General features: G+C 41.7%; 1 protein-coding gene across 1 annotated transcript in view; it reads right to left on the bottom strand.

Annotated features, from left to right (window-relative positions):
* LOC111976891 (protein bassoon-like) overlaps positions 1-19052 on the bottom strand; it is a 68012-nt gene extending 48960 nt beyond the window's left edge. Inside the window, exon 1 of the mRNA XM_024006039.2 lies at positions 18883-19052. Within this exon, the coding sequence (XP_023861807.2) occupies positions 18883-19052 (170 nt within the window). The remainder of the gene's footprint in view (positions 1-18882) is intronic.
* Positions 19053-19969: the final 917 nt, after the last annotated feature.

The raw sequence follows: 19969 nt of genomic DNA, 5'->3' as shown, positions 1-19969 counted from the left end.
ATAGGCCTTTTCCTAAATGTAGCTTTTTTGGTTCAGTCACAATTTAAGGTCACACAGTGCATGAACAGGTAGCCTAGTTGTTGTACCGTTGGTCATTTATGATTTGTGCATTAAGAGAGTTTGATCAGACTACAACAGGCTACAGTTCTCTTAACTTTGGTCGACCCACAGTGTGTGGTGGGGAGGAGCACCTGTCCAATAGCATGAATAACATACCTTTATATTACTTGCATGCCATATAGTTAATATGGCATGATCAGATGGGGCTGCTCCATAGAAATAGATAGTGGACTCATCTTTGTATCTGTGCCATTATAGTGCCTATGACAGCACTGGCTGCGCCATTAAGGCAGTCTCCATTTTGAAGTAGTACATTTTCTTCTTCATGATTGGCTGATCCCTCCTGATGACCAGGGTTGGACATGACTCTAACAGGGTCACCAAGAGGGATCAGCCAATGAAGTTGGAAGTCCCACCCAGTTGACCATATTAAAATGGTGGATGCCCTCAATGGCGCTGCCCATGCTAAAACGGCCTTTTGGCCACTAAAGGCCTCTATCATTCTCTACGGGCTGCTATTAGCCAAACACCCATTCCTATCCCTTAATGCAATTGGATTGAGGTGGCGGCGATAGATCACAAGGAGGAGACCGGGCTGACAAATGTGGCACATTTTGGGAGCACGGAGAGGCCAGAGATAGCCAGACTAGTCAATTGGGCTAAGGAACAGAAGGTGGATATTGGAGAAAGGAGATTAGTGCGTTTTCTGCAATAAATACAGCGAATGAAAGCACGGCATGAGCGTGGTGAACGGATAGATATGGTTATGGCCAGTGAGGAAGAAGGAGAAGAGCCGAGTGCAGTGGGAAGATGTGTGTTGAGGAAGAATGGCACCAAGAACAAATCGTATTCTGCTGTCTCTGATGGTTTAGAAATTGAACCTGACGAGAGTGAGGATGAATTACCTGTGGTTACATTTGTGGTGAAGACCTCAGAGTCGAGCCTCACCCCGATTGTCATGTAAAGGATAATTAGTGCCTAGTGGGCCTAGTGGGAGTGACATTTTTGGAGAAAGTGGATCCCTGCCTTTTGGCCAATCCATATGTAGTCTCAGGCTGAGTAGTAAAGAAGTTGAGGACTGTTAAATCAGTGAAGTAGCCTTTGTCTTTTCTATGTTTATTTTGTCCAGAGGAAGCGGGCGCTTTGCCTCAAGTGTTGAGGTGGAGCAACTGAAATTGAAAATTCCCTGTGTCTGTGACGCCCGCTATTTGGTGCGAAGCAGACCCGGCGGCGGAACTGAGAAGACACTGTCTGTCCTTTTGAGTTTTTACCTGATAAAGTCAAGTTAGGATATGTCAGTTATCCTGTGAAAGCTTTTGTGTCAAACCCACTAATGTGCTTTAATTTAACTCAGTTAAGAACACTTTTTTATTTTCAATGATTGTCTACCCCAGCCAAACCCGGACAACTGTGCGCTGCCCTATGGGACTCCCAATCACAGCCGGATGTGACGCAGCCTGGATACGAACCAGAGACTGCAGTGATGCCTTTTGCACTGAGATGCAGTGCCTTAGACCGCTGCGCCACTCAGGAGCACTCTTCTTAGATGCCACGCTTCTGGTCATGTTGCAGCGGTCAGTAGGAGGGAGCTTCAGAGATGTGAGAAGTGATCAGGAGGGCATGGGACAAAGGAATGTGTATTATTGGTGGAATAAACTGTGTGTGTCAATTGTGGGGGTGCCCATGTTACTGGGGAGCAGAAGTTACCGGTGCGAGAGAGACAGGTTGAGGTTGCCAGGGTCAGTGTAGAACAGAAGGTGCAGTATGCTGAGGCAGTGAAGAGAGTAGAGGATTATGGGTCAAGGGTGAGTAGTAGGCCTAGGCCAATACAGAGTGATATGCATTTGTGCTTCAGTAAGGTTGGCTTCTTAGCGTTCATTACCATGGTTATCAACTGTACCGCAGAAATAGAACATCATTTACAGAAAATAGATGTTGTGGTGGCATCTGCAGAGAAGTACTTGGGTGTTCTAGGTTAAACTGCAGAAGAGTTACGAGGTGTGTTCAGCGAAGGAGTCCCGTCCTCCCATGCCGTCGGCCTGGTGTAGGATCAGTTAGGTTCAAAGTAATGGAATAGGGTTGTATATAGATGGAGAGTTAGTTAGGGTCAAAGTAGTGGGATGGGGTGGTATATAGATGGAGGGTTAGTTAGGGTCAAAGTAATGGGATGGGGTTATATACACATTACCATTCAAAAGTGTTGACACACCTACTCATTCCAGGGTTTTTCTTTATTTTTGCTTTTTTCTACATTGTAGAATAATTGTGAAGACATCACAACGATGAAATAACACATATGGAATCATGTAGTAACATGGTCATTGTCCTGTTGAAAAACAAATTATAGTCCAACTAAGCGCAAACCAGATTGGATGGCATATCGCTGCAGAACGCTGTGGTAGCTTTGCTGGTTAAGTGTGCCATGAATTCTAAATAAATCACAGCCAGTGTCACCAGCAAAGTACCCCCACACCATCACACATCCTCCTCCATGCTTCACGTGGGAACCACACATGCGTAGATCATCTGTTCACCTACTCTGCGTCTCAGAAAGACACGGCGGTTGGAACCAAAAATCTCCAATTTGGACTCATCAGACCAAAGGACAGATTTCCACAGGTCTAATGTCCATTGCTCGTGTTTCTTGGCTCAAGCAAGTCTCTTCTTCTTATTGGTGTCCTTTAGTAGTGGTTTCTTTGCAGCAATTTGACCATGAAGGCCTGATTTCACGCAGTCTCCTCTGAATAGTTGATGTTGAGATGTGTTTCTTATTTGAACTCTGCGAAGCATTTATTTGGGCTGCAATCTGAGGTGCAGGTAATTGCCGATTTCTAAGGCTGGTAACTCAAGATCTCACCCCGTGGGGTCAAAATGATCACAAGAACGGTGAGCAAAAATCCCAGAACCACACGGGGGGACCTAGTGAATGACCTGCAGAGAGCTGGGACCAAAGTAACAAAGCCTACCATCAGCAAGGGCATTGAAGATGAAACGTGGCTGGGTCTTTCAGCATGACAACGATCCCAAACGCACCGCCCGGGCAACGAAGGAATGGCTTCGTAAGAAGCATTTCAAGGTCCTGGAGTGGCCTAGCCAGTCTCCAGATCTCAACCCCATAGAAAATCGTTGGAGGGAGTTGAAAGTCCGTGTTGCCCAGCAACAGCCCCAAAACATCACTGCTCTAGAGGAGATCTGCATGGAGGAATGGGCCAAAATACCAGCAACAGTGTGTGAAAACCTTGTGAAGACTTACAGAAAACGTTTGACCTCTGTCATTGCCAACAAAGGGTATATAACAAAGTATTGAGAAACTTTTGTTATTGACCAAATACTTATTTTCCACCATCATTTGCAAATAAATTCATTAAAAATCCTACAATGTGATTTTCTGGATTTTTTTTTCTCATTTTGTCTGTCATAGTTGAAGTGTACCTATGATGAAAATTACAGACCTCTCTCATCTTTTTAAGTGGGAGAACTTGCACAATTGGTGGCTGACTAAATACTTTTTTGCCCCACTGTATACTGGAGGTGTAGGATCAGTTAGGGTCAAAGTAGTGGGATGGGTGGAGGGCAGGGGCAGTTAGTGCCGTTTAAGATGAGGGAGACCGATTACAGCATATTGGATGACTCTCATTCATATTGCATTCACCCAGTTCAATGTAACAGCGATAGGTTTAGGCTACTACATGATACTAAAATTATACCCATCATGAGGTTGCTACAACCGAGYCTATAAATGAAAGTTTGCAACGTAGGTGCACACAGGTCGAGAGACAAATTTGAGGTGACAGACAGTGACATTAGGTACTGCCTCGCATCTAGCTGATATAGGGTGTAATCAATAGTCAAACAGTTGCAAACAAGAGTTTCTATTGGACAAATTCATGTATGTTTATCCCCGTTTTGTTCCGTTTGCTTCTGTTTTAGAATTTTTTTCAACAGAATCGGCGGAATGAATACACCCCTGATAACGCGTAAACACAGTTCACTTTCATAGCAGCCACGTTGTATTCCTTCTCGCAGCCATGCACTCTCCTCCTCTCACCTCTTCCCTTCGCTTGTGGACTTCAACGCACAACACATCAGCTGTATGTGACCAGACGAAATAACCTTTCTAAACCAAACAGCTACACACAGCCTACATCGTTGTCACCATATTAGCTAAAGTAACATGATGGTCAGCATAGCTAATAGAACTAACGTGTTAGTAAACTTGCTACAATCATGCAGTAACTTTACAGTGTATACTCAGTTAGCAGTTTAGTAGTTACACCGGCGGCCACAGTGGCAATAAATGAGTAATACCAAAAGCTTACCTTGACTTGGAAGAGTTCCAGTGTTGTGTTGGAAAGTCATAGCCAGCTGGCTAACATAGCGTCCCTTTTGTTTGAGCAGGGTGCAGTAGGCTAAACTAGCTAGCTGCATTTTTTAGCTAAGTAAGTGAAACTGAAAGTGAAAAAAAATGCCTCCTTAATTTTGGAATTTGTTCAACTTTTGTCTTTCTCTTTCTTTGAGTCAACAACTCACCACATTTTATATACTGCAGTGCTAGCTAGCTGTAGCTTATGCTTTCCGTACTAGATTCATTCTCTGATCATTTGATTGGGTGGACAACATGTCAGTTCATGCTGCAAGAGCTCTGATACGCTGGAGGATGTCCTCCGGAAGTTGTCATAATTACTGTGTAAGTCTATGGAAGAGAGTGAGAACCATGAGCCTCCTAGGTTTTGTATTGAGAATGTACCCAGAGGAGGACGGAAGCTAGCTGTCCACCGGCTACACCATGGTGCTACCTTACAGAGTGCTGTTGAGGCTACTGTAGACCTTCTTTGCATAATACTGTGTTTTAATCAATTATTTGGTGACGTGATTATATTTAGTATAGTTTTATCTAAAAAGGATATCTTTTCAAATGTTTTACCATTTTACATTTTATGAAATTCACTGAGGAGGATGGTCCTCCCCTTCCTCCTTCCTCTGAGGAGCCTCCACTGGTGGAGGGTTAGTTAGGGTCAAAGTATAGGTGGAGGGTTAGTTTGGGTTGAACTAGTGGGATGGGATGGAGGGTTAGCTGGTGGTACAATTTTTTCCTTTTCTCCTTCCTTTTTAATTTTTGTATAACATGATCGATAACACCCTACCGCACAGTAGGTGGCGGCATGCACAAACAAAATGTGCGAACGCTTTGATACCAAATAATAAGAAGAAAATGCAGTTGGATCCTCTCACGTCTAGTATGTGGGTTAGTGCTATACGGGATCATTTGGACGTCTCTAACCTAAACCATTACCCTAACGTTAACCCTTACCCTAACCATAAACCTGACCAAACCATAACCCTAACCTTAACCGTTTTCAATTACAACTTCAATGGGTGATGTCAGTTGGGACATCCCAAGGATTCCGTTTAGACTTTTCCCAGTGTGTGTCAACAGTCAGGACATAATACAGATTGATAGATTATTCTGGTCCTCAAGGGGCCAGATTGGTGTCACACGTTTTCCCATATCCCTAGCTAACACACCTGATAAAACTAATTGCATTCTAAACTGAAGACCATGGTTAGTTGATTATTGGAGTTAGCTATAGCGGCGGCTAAAGTGTGACACAGATCAGGCCCCCAGAGGACTGGAGTTACCTAACTGATACTGGACAGCAGTCTCTATTACTGAGCTGGAGAAGCCTTCTCTGAACCAATGATTTAACAGAGTTGAACAAAAGCTTTGGCAAACTGGTGTAAGAACTGTGAACAGAGGCTGCCCTTGGCAATGACAAGTGTTTTGCAGTGCGTACAGAAAAACTGAGTGCGAGGGAGGAGTGCTTTTAACACGGTTMATGTTTATGTATTCGGTCTTAAGTGTCAATGTACAAGTGATTCCAGGGTGAATTCAAGCAATTGAGTGGAAGTGGTATGACAGGAAAAGAAAGGAGAGGAAAGGATAGGAAAGGGACTCATATAGAGCAGCAGGGTTTCTAAGAGTGCAGATAAGAGCCTGGTATAACAAAATAACTCCTCACCATTAACTATTATTCATATATTAATAATATTTAATTCACATCATGTACAGTCAATGAAAGCAATGATCAAGAAACAGTATTTAAAAAAGCATGTTGATCTTTATCGGATAGAATCTCTCAAATCTATGTTTGACAAAGATGTATATGGACATGATAACCATGGATATGACACACATTTGTYTCCACTTCCTGTATGATAGAAACTGTTCTTCACTAATTATCACATTGAGACAGGCGTCGGTCAGACTGCAATCACCACTCTGCGCCTCAACATAATTAAATCAACCAGGAAATATTAACTTTGAGATGGCGGCTACAGAACAACAGCGAAGCAAAGAAGACACATGTCCTTTCGGCTTAAAATAAAACCTAAATCCTCTCTCTTTGTCTCTCCGACAATAGGCAAGCCTCTCTCATTCTCCAAGGCTCAGAGAAACGAAGAGCAGGAGAGCAGTCCCAGACTTGATACAAAAGCTTGCTTAATGAACACTGCCAAAGGATTTGGCTGAGAGTCGGTTTTCCTTCCTCCTCCCATTTAGCCACCCTCTTTAGTGCACTGCTACCATCCACTCTCTGTAGTGCCCTGCTACAGTACCATCCACCCTCTGTAGTGCACTACTACCAGCCCAGTAGTAGGCAGCAGCAGCATCACACTCACACCCTATAATCAACCCACTGGGCAAAAATTGGTTGAATCAACATTGTTTCCACATTAATTCAACTACAGAATCAATGTGATGATGTTAAATCAACGTGGAAAACTGATTGGATTTGCAAAAAGTCATCAATGTAAGGGAATTTCGTATTTTTTTTCACCCACATTTTTACCTAAATCAAATTACCTGACATTTTTTGTTTATTTCATTTCATGTTAGTTGACAACTCAAGCCAAATGTAAATCAAAACTAGACATTGAAATGACGTCTGTGCCCAGTGGGAAGGACCTGATTCATTCAAATCAGACCAGTCATTCATTCACTTCTCTCTGCTCTCGTTGACTAGCCTCCTGAAGACACCAATCTAAATGTGTAGCTATTCTAATTATGCAGAAAAGTATCTCACTGATGTAATTAGTCTAACCAGAGGGATAGTGAAGGTATTACCATACTGTTTACAACATCTATCCTTTTTAGATCTGAGTGGAAAAAACAACAAGGCGGAGAAAAGGGAAGGAGTCAGAGGATTTGAATACATCCTTCGCCTTCTACAGCGACCCACGGTTCTGGAGTACACAGATTGTTTATGGAGTACACAGATTGTTTATGGGAGTTGGGGTGAAGGAATCCAGCATGATTTGTGTGATGAAAGAGGGAGTGGTTTAAACCAATCAAACCAACCAATCAGAAAGCAGAAAAAAATTAATGACCAAACTAAATTTTGTCAGACGGTTATTGTCAAGCAAATAACTGCCGGTCTCACAGTAATTGACAGTTAATCACCGTAAACACGCAATTCCTGGCTTCCAACGCATAGCCTACAAGCCAGTGATGCAGACCTTCGGAACATCAACATTTTAAAAAGTCTAATAAGTCCATTTAATATCGCCTACACCATCACAATAAATCCATTATTTAATTTAGACAGGTCTAAAGAAACATGATATGAAGAAAATGTTGTCTGTTTCAGAAGAACAAAATAGCATACTCTGAGTTGTCCTTATATTAGGCCCTGATATGCTGTGCCATATGGCTGTGGGCTACATTAGTTCATTTAGCAGACAAGATTTGCTTAGAAATGCATGGCATAATTGTTTATTATTTTATAGTATGAAGAATACAATTGAACATAGCTGTATAAAATAGAAAGGATATTTTCTCCAAACGATTTCCAAGGAAGTGCACTCATGCAGCTATTCTGTGTTCAGCGGTTAACAAAGAAATAGGTCCTCCTATATGCTTCATTTAGAGCTATTTATGCAACTTTAGTTGTGATACAAACGTTGGGTTATATGTTTTGATTTTAATACATTCTAAGGCAGCATGATGATCTAATGATTTGAATGAAGTTAAAAGGCATGAGCTCTGATTTGTTTCTTGTGCAGGCTGCACACACTTTGACAAGCACTTGATAATATTCTCACCAGTCCTCGAATTTCCAGGCAGCATCCCCCTTGTGTGGGCAAAGTGGCCGTTGTGCCCTTGGACTGAATAATTATATAATTATAATTCCCTTCTCCCGGCTGCTATGCTCCCGAAGCACATCTCACACACATGGCTCGCTCAGATATCTCAATTCTTATTAGCCAATGCCTGTCACGTGATTGGGTCCTTCTCACTAGGCATCTCAGCTAAGAATTAGGCTACAAGTGAAGACAGACACATCAGGAACGCAACTGCACGCGTCCCACTTATTGAATTCCGAGGAGCATATTGAAGATGTTAGAAGAACTGTCCACATTTAGCCTGCTTTTTGTCAGCCATGAGTAGACTTAACCAACAGCAAAAGCACTAGCCTATGTCAATCTACTATCCCCCATAGTACAAAGTTGACCTTTTTCAATTCTGAGTGAGAAATAAATATTCAAACATACTCTGTGACAGTTGTGGGATGCGATAGATCCCAAACTAATACATTTACTTGCATCAAAAAAACTTTTAAAAGCAATGAGGCTGATGCAACAGATCAGAACGTTTAGCTTAAAATGTTGATGAACTATTAGGCTACTTTATCACACTATAAGCGTAGCAATGTGCACATGGCAGTAGGCTATAAGCSCGAATGTTCCAAAATACAATCAAATAGCGAGAAAACACTGTTCTCAAAAGTGACCACAAATGCGATTATGTATGTAATGCTGTTATTATAAAAGTGCATTTTTATGGTGAAAATGATCTTCCCCAAACTTGAAACTCAYGCGCCGCCTACAGTTGAAGTCAGAAGTTTACATCCACTTAGGTTGGAGTCATTAAAACTCGTTTTTCAACCACTCCACAAATATATTGTTAACAAACTATAGTTTTGGCAAGTGGGTTAGGACATCTACTTTGTGCATGACACAAGTCATTTTTCCAACAATTGTTATAGACAGATTATTTAATTTATAATTCACAGTATCACAATTCCAGTGGAATTCCAGAAGTTTACATACACTAAGTTGACTGTGCCTTTAAACAGCTTGGAAAATACCAGAAAATTATGTAATGGATTTAGAAGCTTCTGATAGGCTAATTGACATCATTTGAATCAATTGGAGGTGTACCTGGGGATGTATTTCAAGGCCTACCTTCAAACTCGGTGTGTCTTTGCTTGACATCATGAGAAATTCAAAAGAAATAAGCCAAGACCTAAAAAAAAACTGTAGACCTCCACAAGTCTGGTTCATCCTTGGGAGCAATTTCCAAACGCCTGAAGGTACCACGTTCATCTGTACAAACAATAGTACGCAAGTATAAACACCATGGGACCATGCAGCCGTCATACCGCTCAGGAAGGAGACGTGTTCTGTCTCCTAGAGATGAACGTACGTTGGTGCGAAGTGCAAATCAATCCCAGAACAACAGCAAAGGACCTTGTGAAGATGCTGGAGGAAACAGGTACAAAAGTATCTATATCCACAGTAAAACGAGTCCTATATCGACATAACCTGAAAGGCCGCTCAGCAAGGAAGAACCCACTGCTCCAAAACCACCATAAAAAAAGCCAGACTAAGATTGTACTTTTTGGAGAAATGTCCTCTGGTCTGATGAAACAAAAATAGATTTGTTTGGCCAAAATGACCATTGTTAGGTTTGGAGGGAAAAGGGGGATGCTTGCAAGCCGAAGAACACCATCCCAACCGGGGTGGCAGCATCATGTTGTGGGGGTGCTTTGATGCAGGAGGGACTGGTGCACTTCACAAAATATATGGCATCATGAGCAAGGAAAATTATGTGAATCTATTGAAGCAACATCTCAAGACATCAGTCAGGAAGTTAAAGCTTGGTCGCAAATGGATCTTCCAAATGGACAATGACCCCAAGCATTCTTCCAAAGTTGTGGCAAAATGGCTTAAGGACAACAAAGTCAAGGTATTGGAGTGGCCATCACAAAGCCCTGACCTCAAGCCCAGAGAAAATTTGTGGGCAGAACTAAAAAAGCGTGTGCGAGCAAGGAGGCCTACAAACCTGACTCAGTTACACCAGCTCTGTCAGGAGGAATGGGCAAAAATTCACCCAACTTATTGTGGGAAGCTTGTGGAAGGCTACCCGAAACGTTTGACCCAAGTWAAATAATTTAAAGGCAATGCTACCAAATACTAATTGAGTGTATGTAAACTTCTGACCCACTGGGGATGTGATGAAAGAAATAAAAGCTGAAATAAATTATTTTCTTCTATTATTCTGACATGTCACATTCTTAAAATAAATGGTGATCCTAACTGACCTAAGACAAGGATTGTTTGCTAGGATTAAATGTCAGGAATTATGAAAAACTGAGATTAAATGTATTTGGCTAAGGTGTATGTAAACTTCCGACTTCAACTGTATGTATGCCAGTTAGGCTCTACGCTGGTTGTAAAGCAAATTAATGTGCTTCATTTTAAGAAGTTATTTGTTATGTTACTGCCTTATTCAAAAAATTATTTTAAAAAATCCCCTCATCAATATACACACACTGAAACTGTCACACCCTGATCTGTTTCACCTGTCTAAGTGCTTGTCTCCACCCCCCTCCAGGTGATGCCCATCTTCCTCATTATTCTCAGTGTATTTATACCTGTATTCTCTGTTTGTCTGTTGCCAGTTTGTTTCATTTCGTCAAGCCTACCAGCGGTTTTTCCTGTGCTCCTTTCTGTCTCTAGTTCCTGTTTTCTAGCTTTCACGGTTTTTGACCATTCTGCCTGCCCTGACCCTGAGTCTGCCTGTCGTTCTGTACCTTGCCACACCACCCTGGATTACTGACCTCTGCCTGCCCTGAGCCTGCATGCCATTTGGACCTTTTGGACTCTGCTCTGGACTACTGACCTCGGCCTGCCCTTGACATGTCATTTGCCTGGCCCCCTGTTTTGTAATAAACTTTTGTTACTTCAAAACTGTCTACATCTGGGTCTTCTCCTGAGCCTTGACAGAAACTGAAATGGTCCACCCACACAGTGTGGTGAAGGCATAACAGCATCTTTTCAACCTCAGGAGGCAGGAGAAATGTGGTTAGTCACCTAAAACCCTCACAAACATTTACAGATGCAGAATTGAGAGCATCCTGTTGGGCTATTTCACCGCCTGTTATGGCAACTGCACCGCCCGCAACCGCAGGACTCTCCAGAGGGTGGTGCGGTCTGCCCAACGCATCCCCGGGGGCAAACTACCTTTCCTCCAGGACACCTACAGCACTCGAAGGCCAAAAAGATCATCAAGGACAATAACCACCCGAGCCAATACCTGTTCACCCCGCTATCATCCAGAAGGCGAGGTCAGTACATGTGCATCAAATCCGGGACTGAGAGACTGAAAAACAGCTTCTCTCTCAAGGCCATCAGACTGTTAAATAGCCGTCACTAGCACGTTAGAGGCTTCTGCCCTAAATACATAGACTTGAATTCACTGGCCACTTTAATAACAGAACAATAGTTACTTTAATAATGTTTAAATATTTTGCATTACTCATCTCATCTCGTATTCTATTCTACTGTATCTTAGTCTATGCCGCTCTGACATTGCTCGTCCAAATATTTATATATTCTTATATATTCCATTCCTTTAGATTTGTGTGTATTGTTGTGAAATTGTTAGATATTACTTGTTAGATATTACTGCACTGTTTGAGCTAGAAACACAAGCATTTCGTTACACCCGCAATAACATCTGCTAAACATGTGTATGTGACCAATAAAATTGACAAAATACCCCATAATGAGAAAGCAAAAACAGGTTTTTAGAAATGTTTGCAAATGTATTGAATTAAAAAAAAAATTAAATATAACATTTACAAAGTATTCAGACCCTTTACTCAGTACTTTGTTGAAGCACCTTTGCCTTGAGTCTTCTTGGGTAAGATGCTACAAGCTTGGCACACCTTTATTTGGGGAGTTTCTCCCATTCTTCTCTGCAGATCCTCCAAAGCTCTGTCAGGTTGGATGGGGAGCGTCGCTGGACASCTATTTTCACGTCTCTCCAGAGATGTTCGATCGGGTTCAAGTCCGAGCTCTGGCTGGGCCACTCAAGGACATTGAGATTTGTCCCGACGCCACTCCTGCTTTGTCTTGGCTGTGTTCTTAGGGTCGTTATCCTGTTGGAAGATGAACCTACACCCCAGTCTGAGGTCCTGAGAGCTCTGGAGAAAGTTTTCATCAAGGATCTCTCTGTACTTTCATCCGTTAATTTTTCCTTCGACCCTGACTAGTCTCCCAGTCCCTGCCCCTGAAAAACATCCCCACAACATGATGCTGCCACCACCATGCTTCACCGTAGGGATGGTATAGGCCAGGTAATCAGTGGTGCCTGGTTTCCTCCAGACGTGACACTTGGCATTCAGGCCAAAAAGTTCAATATTGACTTCATCAGACCAGATAATCTTGTTTCTCATGGTCTGAGAGCCCTTTAGGTGCCTTTTGGCAAACTCCAAGCGGGCTGTCATGTGCCTTTTACTAGTTCTAGGAAGAGTCTTGGTGGTACCAAACTTTGTTCATTTAAAAATGATGGAGGCCACTGTGTTCTTGGGGACCTCAATGCAGCAGAAATTTGCAGGTACCCTTCCCCAGATCTGTGCCTCGACACAAACCTGTCTTGTAGCTCTACGGACAATTCCTTCACCCTGTTTTAGCGCTGATGTGCACTGTCAACTGTGGGACCTTATATAGACAGGTGTGTGCCTTTTCAAATGATGTCCAATCAATTGAATTTACCACAGGTGGACTCCAATCAAGTTGTAGAAAAATCTCAAGGATGCTCATTGGAAACAGGATGCACCTGAGCTCAATTTTGAGTCTCATAGCAAAGGGTCTGAATACTTGTGTAAATATATATATATTTTTTTTTAAATACATTTCTAAAAACCTGTTTTCGCTTTGTCATTATGGGGTATTGTGCGTAGACTGATGAGGAAATGTTTTCATTTAATCCATTTTCGAAAAATAAGGATGTAAAGTAACAAAATGTGGAAAAAGTGAAGGGGTCTGAATACTTTCCGAATGCAGGCCTATGAATAGGCCTATGGGCTAGGCTATATGAGGTGTGCAACTATGATCTGAAAAAGTTGCAAAAATAAGACATGCACTATTACTTGCCTTATTGCACACGTCGGGTATCATTCACAAGTTAAAATACATCATTCACAAGTAATAGGCTAATATTGTCAACTGTCAGATCATTCTTAATTTAATGTTGTCTTCACATATCGGAGGGTCTGTTGTCCGGACCTCTGGCAGTCTCTATGGGGGTGCCACAGGGTTCAATTCTCGGGCCGACTCTTTTCTCTGTATACATCAATGTTGTCGCTCTTGCTGCTGGTGATTCTTTGATCCACCTCTACGCAGACGATACCATTCTGTATACTTCTGGCCCTTCTTTGGACACTGTGTTAACTAACCTCCAGACGAGCTTCGACGCCATACAACTCTCCTTCTGTGGCCTCCAACTGCTCTTAAACGCTAGTAAAACTAAATGCATGCTCTTCAACCAATCGCTACCAGCACCTGCCCACCCGTCTAGCATCACTACTCTGGACGGTTCTGACTTAGAATATGTAGACATCTACAAATACCTAGGTGTCTGGTTAGACTGTAAACTCTCCTTCCAGACTCACATTATGCATCACCAATCCAAAATTAAATCTAGAATTGTGTTCTTGTTTCGCAACAAAGCATCCTTCACTCATGCTGCCAAACATACCCTCATAAAACTGACCATCCTACCAATCCTTGACTTCGGTGATGTCATTTACAAAATAGCCTCCAACACTCTACTCAGCTAATTGGATGCAGTCTATCACAGTGCCATCCGTTTTGTCACCAAAGCCCCATATACTACCCACCACTGCAACCTGTATGTTCTCATTGGCTGGCCCTCGCTTCATATTCGTCGCCAAACCCACTGGCTCCAGGTCGTCTATAAAAGTCTTTGCTAGGTAAAGCCCCGCCTTTTCTCAGCTCACTGGTCACCATAGCAGCACCCACCCGTAGCACGCGCTCCAGCAGGTATATTTCACTGGTCACCCCCAAAGCCAATTCCTGCTTTGGCCGCCTATCCTTCCAGTTCTCTGCTGCCAATGACTGGAACGAATTGCAAAAATCACTGAAGCTGGAGACTCATATCTCCCTCTAACTTTATTGACCAGCTGTCAGAGCAGCTCACAGATCACTGTACCTGTACATAGCCCATCTGTAAATAGCCCATCCAACTATCCTCATCCTCATCCTCATACTGTTATTTTTTTGTGCTCTTTTGCACCCCAGTATCTCTACTTGCACATTCATCTTCTGCACATCTATCACTCCAGTGTTTAATTGCTATATTGTAATTATTTCGCCAATACGGCCTATTTATTGCCTTACCTCCCTTATCTTTCCTTATTTGCACACACTGTATATAGACTTTTTTTCTATTGTGTTATTGATTGTATGTTTGTTTATTCCATGTGTAACTCTGTGTTGTTTGTGTCGCACTGCTTTTCTTTATCTTGGCCAGGTCGCAGTTGTAAATGAGAACTTGTTCTCAACTAGCCTACTTGGTTAAATAAAGGTGAAATAAAAAAATAACAAATATATACTAAATAATATATGTGTGAAATTAGTTTTGATTAAGAATGAACCATTATGAACCATTATCATGCAGCTCTCTTGGAACATGGGATAAAAAATACTTGTCATCTATGCACTTAAATAGCAAATGGAGGACACTTTTCCCGTTGTTCATTTTCATGCCAACCAGGTACTGTAGGCTATACTCCTGTTGTAAAGCAAAGCAATTTGCTTAATATTAGGAAAGTTGATAAATAAATATAGTAGGCCTGGCCTATAGAAAGCTAATGGGATCCTCCTCTTTTTAATAGAGGCTATCACTCTGTTTTCTCACAATTTCATAGCCTATAGAAATGTTGCGCAACATGAGCTCATGGGCTCTCATGAAGTGTTTGAAAACATTTGCATTGATGTACGAAAAAAGTATGCAAATGTTTGCACTCATTACTGTAAGTCTCTCTGGATAAGAGCATCTGCTAAATGACTAAAATGTACAAATCTAAATGTAATTTCAGAGTGATTAGAGGGACAATAGAGCGCTGGGTACCAGGCAGTTAGCAAATTTGGTTGGCTATTAATGACCATCAGCAGTATCAAAGCCTGGAGAAGCCTAGTTACCGTGACTAAACGGTCACGTGGAATTTGACTGCAGTCATGACTGGTGACCGCCGGTGTGGCGGTAATACGGTCACTGTAACAGTCCTAGACCAAACCTTTGGAATCATTCCTGAATGGAAAATACAGTTACTTAAATTCATGGTGATGAAACAGTACATTATTTGTGTTTTCTCTGCAAAACTCTGCAGCTTCTAAATTGCCATGGGTGCAGTGCAGTGCTTAGAGAAGGTAAGCAGAGTGACATATGGGTTGTGAGATCACAGCTTTCACTCACTGTGGATAGAAAGGGTATGAATAAAAAACAGAGTCTGTTCTTGGGCAATAAACCACAGTAACGGAAATAGGACACCACAATGCCTGTTTAATGTGCCATAACAAACCAATTGAAAAGGATGTGACTATTGACTGTGAATAATACCCATCTCTGAACAAATCATCACAGCAGGCTACTGTTAACTTAGGAGTCATGCTGAGGAAAATCTGCTGCTGCTGCCCTGGCTGGGTCAGAAATGGTAGAGGTTGGCATGTTCTCTCATCTTCATGTTTGGCAGTCAGAGTATGAGACTCTGACACCTGTGGCCCCTGCAGATGGATGCTGGTAGACAAGTCAGAGCTGAGCAGACAGCCTATATTACAAAAAGTGCCTATAAATCCAATCAAGTCAAGAAGGTACAAATCCCTTTTAGCTTTGTGGGAACAACCATCCAGGACAAAACCATAGCCATGAGTAGGGTGTCTCTGGTCATGGACAATCAGTTAGACACAACCAACACCATCGAACATTCCATGCAGGTTGCTGTTTCAACGCAGGTAGTTGTAACAACTGGGTAAGCATTTAAAGGCATTGACACACACACACAGACATATGCCCGCAAACACGCACACACACACACAACTATTTTAAAACCCTTTTCAATGACTAAGACAAGGACCAAGCTCAACCACTGGGAGCCACTAGGCCTTTAATAGAGCAGTGGAGGGGATGCTATAGCCTACTACAGTAGCTTGGTATGATGCTCTTTTAAGGGAGGGATTTGTTTACTGACACACATACACACATTTGATCTATGTGTCAGTCATAATGAATGTGGAAATTGTGGCCCATGCATGCAAATCTAAGAAACATATTGTGATTAAAACCTTCAGGCCTACATCCTTACAAATGCAAAAGCTGTCACGCCTGCTCCAGCTCACCGGTCCATCATTATGCACACCTATCACCATTGTTACACGCATCAGCACTTCATGGGACTCACCTGGACTCTATTACCATTGATTGCCTCCCTTATATCTGTCACTTCCTCAGTTTCTTCCCCGTGTCTGCATTAACGTTGTTTTGTTCCCCTTATCCAGACGCTGTCCTTGTTTTGTTTCATGTCCTTAATTTATTAAATATTCACTCACTTGCTTCTCGTCTCCCAGTGTCTCTGTCCTCACAAAAGCACGGTAGCGTGATAAGATGCACACCTCATCTCAACACAGACTTAGTAGGCCTACTTATTACCAAGAACAGCCAGAGTCACTGTGATTTGTAGTCCATTTAATGTTATGACAAGACTAGACGAAGGTGACATAAAGGTGATTTCCAACTAAACTAGAACAAAACAGGACCATGATTTGGGGAATTTTCACGAAATGTAATACATAGAAGGGTCCTTAGGAGGAAGGATCGTTGACATATATTTGGCATTTGTATCTTAAAGCATAATTGAGAAATAATTCCTAAGAGTTGGAACATTTGTGGTTGATGGTTGTCATATGAAGATTTCCCGCCTACTCGGAAATAGGAGTCACATTTTGATTTCAATAACAAGTTTCTTACATTAATATATGAATATTAAAAAAAATCGAAACATGAATATTGCAAATGTACAATTTTTGATTTGGCTAATCCAACAATAAAATCTCCAACAGAGTGATAACATCACCAATAGTAATAACATCCCCAATAGAATGATAAAATCACCAACATCACCAATAGTGATAACATCACCAATAGAATGATAAAATCACCAACATCACCAATAGTGATAACATCACCAATAGAATGATAAAAATCACCAACATCACCAATAGTTGATAACATCACCAATAGAATGATAAAATCACCAACATCACCAATGAATGATAAAAAATCACCAAACATCACCAATAGTGATAACATCCCCAATAGAATGATACAATCAACCAACATCACCAATAGTGACAACATCCCCAATAGAATGATAAAATCACCAACATCACCAATAGAAATGATAAAATCACCAACATCACCAATAGTGAATAAAATCACCAATAGAATGATACAATCACCAACATCACCAATAGTTGATAACATCCCCAATAGAATGATAAAATCACCAACATCGCCAATAGTGATAACATCCCCAATAGAATGATAAAATCACCAACATCACCAATAGTGATAACATCACCAATAGAATTATAAAATCACCAATAGAGTGATATTCATTCCAATAGTCCAATAATATCTACTGCCTAAAGTAGCAAGATCATTGCCTAGATACATGCATTTCAAATGATACTCATTATTGGACAGATTAGTAGAGGGAGTTATGATTATAATGTGTATGGCCCATAGGACATTGCTTAGATAAGCCTTGCGTTTCAGAATACCATTTGACAGAGCTTAAATTCTCAAATAGCTGTCTTTAGAGATCCAAATTGCATTGAGACATGCACGCAAAAAAATCTAATGTAAACGCCCTACACCACCCTGGGCCAATCGGCTACATTCAGAGAGAAAGGGGTCCATGGACCACACTTTGAGAACCCCTGGTCTAGCCTATTAGGCTATATAATGATGGATATGCTGGGTTAGGCTACACATTATCATCATGCCAGGAATGTCTGTCTTTCTACAACACAATGTTAAAATCGAAATAATCAAAGGACTGATAAATCGATGTATTTTTTTATTAAATGTTTGTTATTCATTGCTTATGAACGTCATTCTGCAAAGCATCCCGACACTGATACGAGCTGGTACCCACAACATCTGAAGATGGGGTCGTTTGCACATCATTATCGAAAGAGTGGCGACACTGACATGAATGTCTTACGATAGCCGAACTACTACTAGGCTACACACACATGTAGCAGCAATAGCTTCTCCCGTGCAAACACCAATGCGGAAACGGAGGAGCTCGAGCATCCTTTATGACAACCTCGAAATAAACTACAATTCAGTGGAGGGTCATGTCCTCTAACGCTATAATTGCATAGTTTTACTTTTTACCAATGACATTACACTTGACGGAGGGGAAATGCTACCAATTTCGCATTATATGATATGAATGACACGTCCCAACTGCGAACCCATGATAGGCAAAAACCAAGTAAATTGTAAAAGCTTGTCAAATCCAACTGCCTAAGCCTAACTGCATCGTTTCACTACACAACGAGCAGATATAAAGCATCGTATGCAATGTCAAGTGTATAAGGATATGAAATCTATCATTTTTCTTGATACTTGATATCAACTGCACCGTTGCTTATGACAGGACTTACCTATTCATCCCCGGTCCGCCACCCATTCCTCCCCCGGCAACAGCACCATTGGCGGGCTTGATGTGCTGTCCAGAGCCCGGTGCTGAAAACGAACCGGGAGCTCCAACCATAGAGATGGAGCCCGGTTCTCCGGGTTGTCCGCTTCCCTCGATGCTTCCTTCGTTTCCCATCGTCTCTGGTTAGGAGACCAAGGAGACTAATTGTATTATTCGACAGTTTTTATAATTATATTAACATAGAAAGCTCAGAGGAGCGAACTCAGCGATGCTGCTCATCCACGGCCATCATCACCTACGATCCAGAGACCTGCGTGGGGCACGCGCACAGATGCGAGAAAGAGCAAGGGCACGAGCGCCGGTGCTGACGCTGAGATTGGCGTGCGCGTCGATATATCAGACTATTCTCATGTTTCTTGGAGGAGAGGGAGCGCCCAGAGATCTTGGGATGATGATGATCTGTTTGTTATCTGTTGTAGGCTGCTGATGTAGGCATCATGTGAACGACACATCCACCACCAAACACCCAAATCAAAATATATTTTTTAGAAACGCACCCACATAAATGAGTTCATCAAATAACCATAACCATAGCACATGCGGCCTAGGCGTGCATACTGCCATAAAGGGGGCCACCAACAACACCAATGAAGTAAATGCATCCAGTACTATGATATTTTCACATGAAAATAGCACTTGATATGTTTATTTTTTTTATTTTTTTTATTTTTTTATTTCACCTTTATTTAACCAGGTAGGCTAGTTGAGAACAAGTTCTCATTTGCAACTGCGACCTGGCCAAGATAAAGCATAGCAGTGTGAACAGACAACACAGAGTTACACATGGAGTAAACAGTAAACAAGTCAATAACATGGTAGAAAAAAAGAGAATCTATATACAATGTGTGCAAAAGGCATGAGGTAGGCAATAAATCGAATAATTACAATTTAGCAGATTAACACTGGAGTGATAAATCATCAGATGATCATGTGCAAGAAGAGATACTGGTGTGATGTATGATACTTCTGTAGCCTAGGCCTAGAGCAACATAATATATGTTTAAATAATTTGAAGAATATAGGCCTACATT

The sequence above is a fragment of the Salvelinus sp. IW2-2015 genome, linkage group LG17 (genome assembly GCF_002910315.2).
Source record: "Salvelinus sp. IW2-2015 linkage group LG17, ASM291031v2, whole genome shotgun sequence".
In the NCBI taxonomy this organism is placed as follows: Eukaryota; Metazoa; Chordata; class Actinopteri; order Salmoniformes; family Salmonidae; genus Salvelinus; species Salvelinus sp. IW2-2015.
Note: the sequence above shows the minus strand (reverse complement) of the source record. Positions and strands in the feature narration are given on the sequence as shown.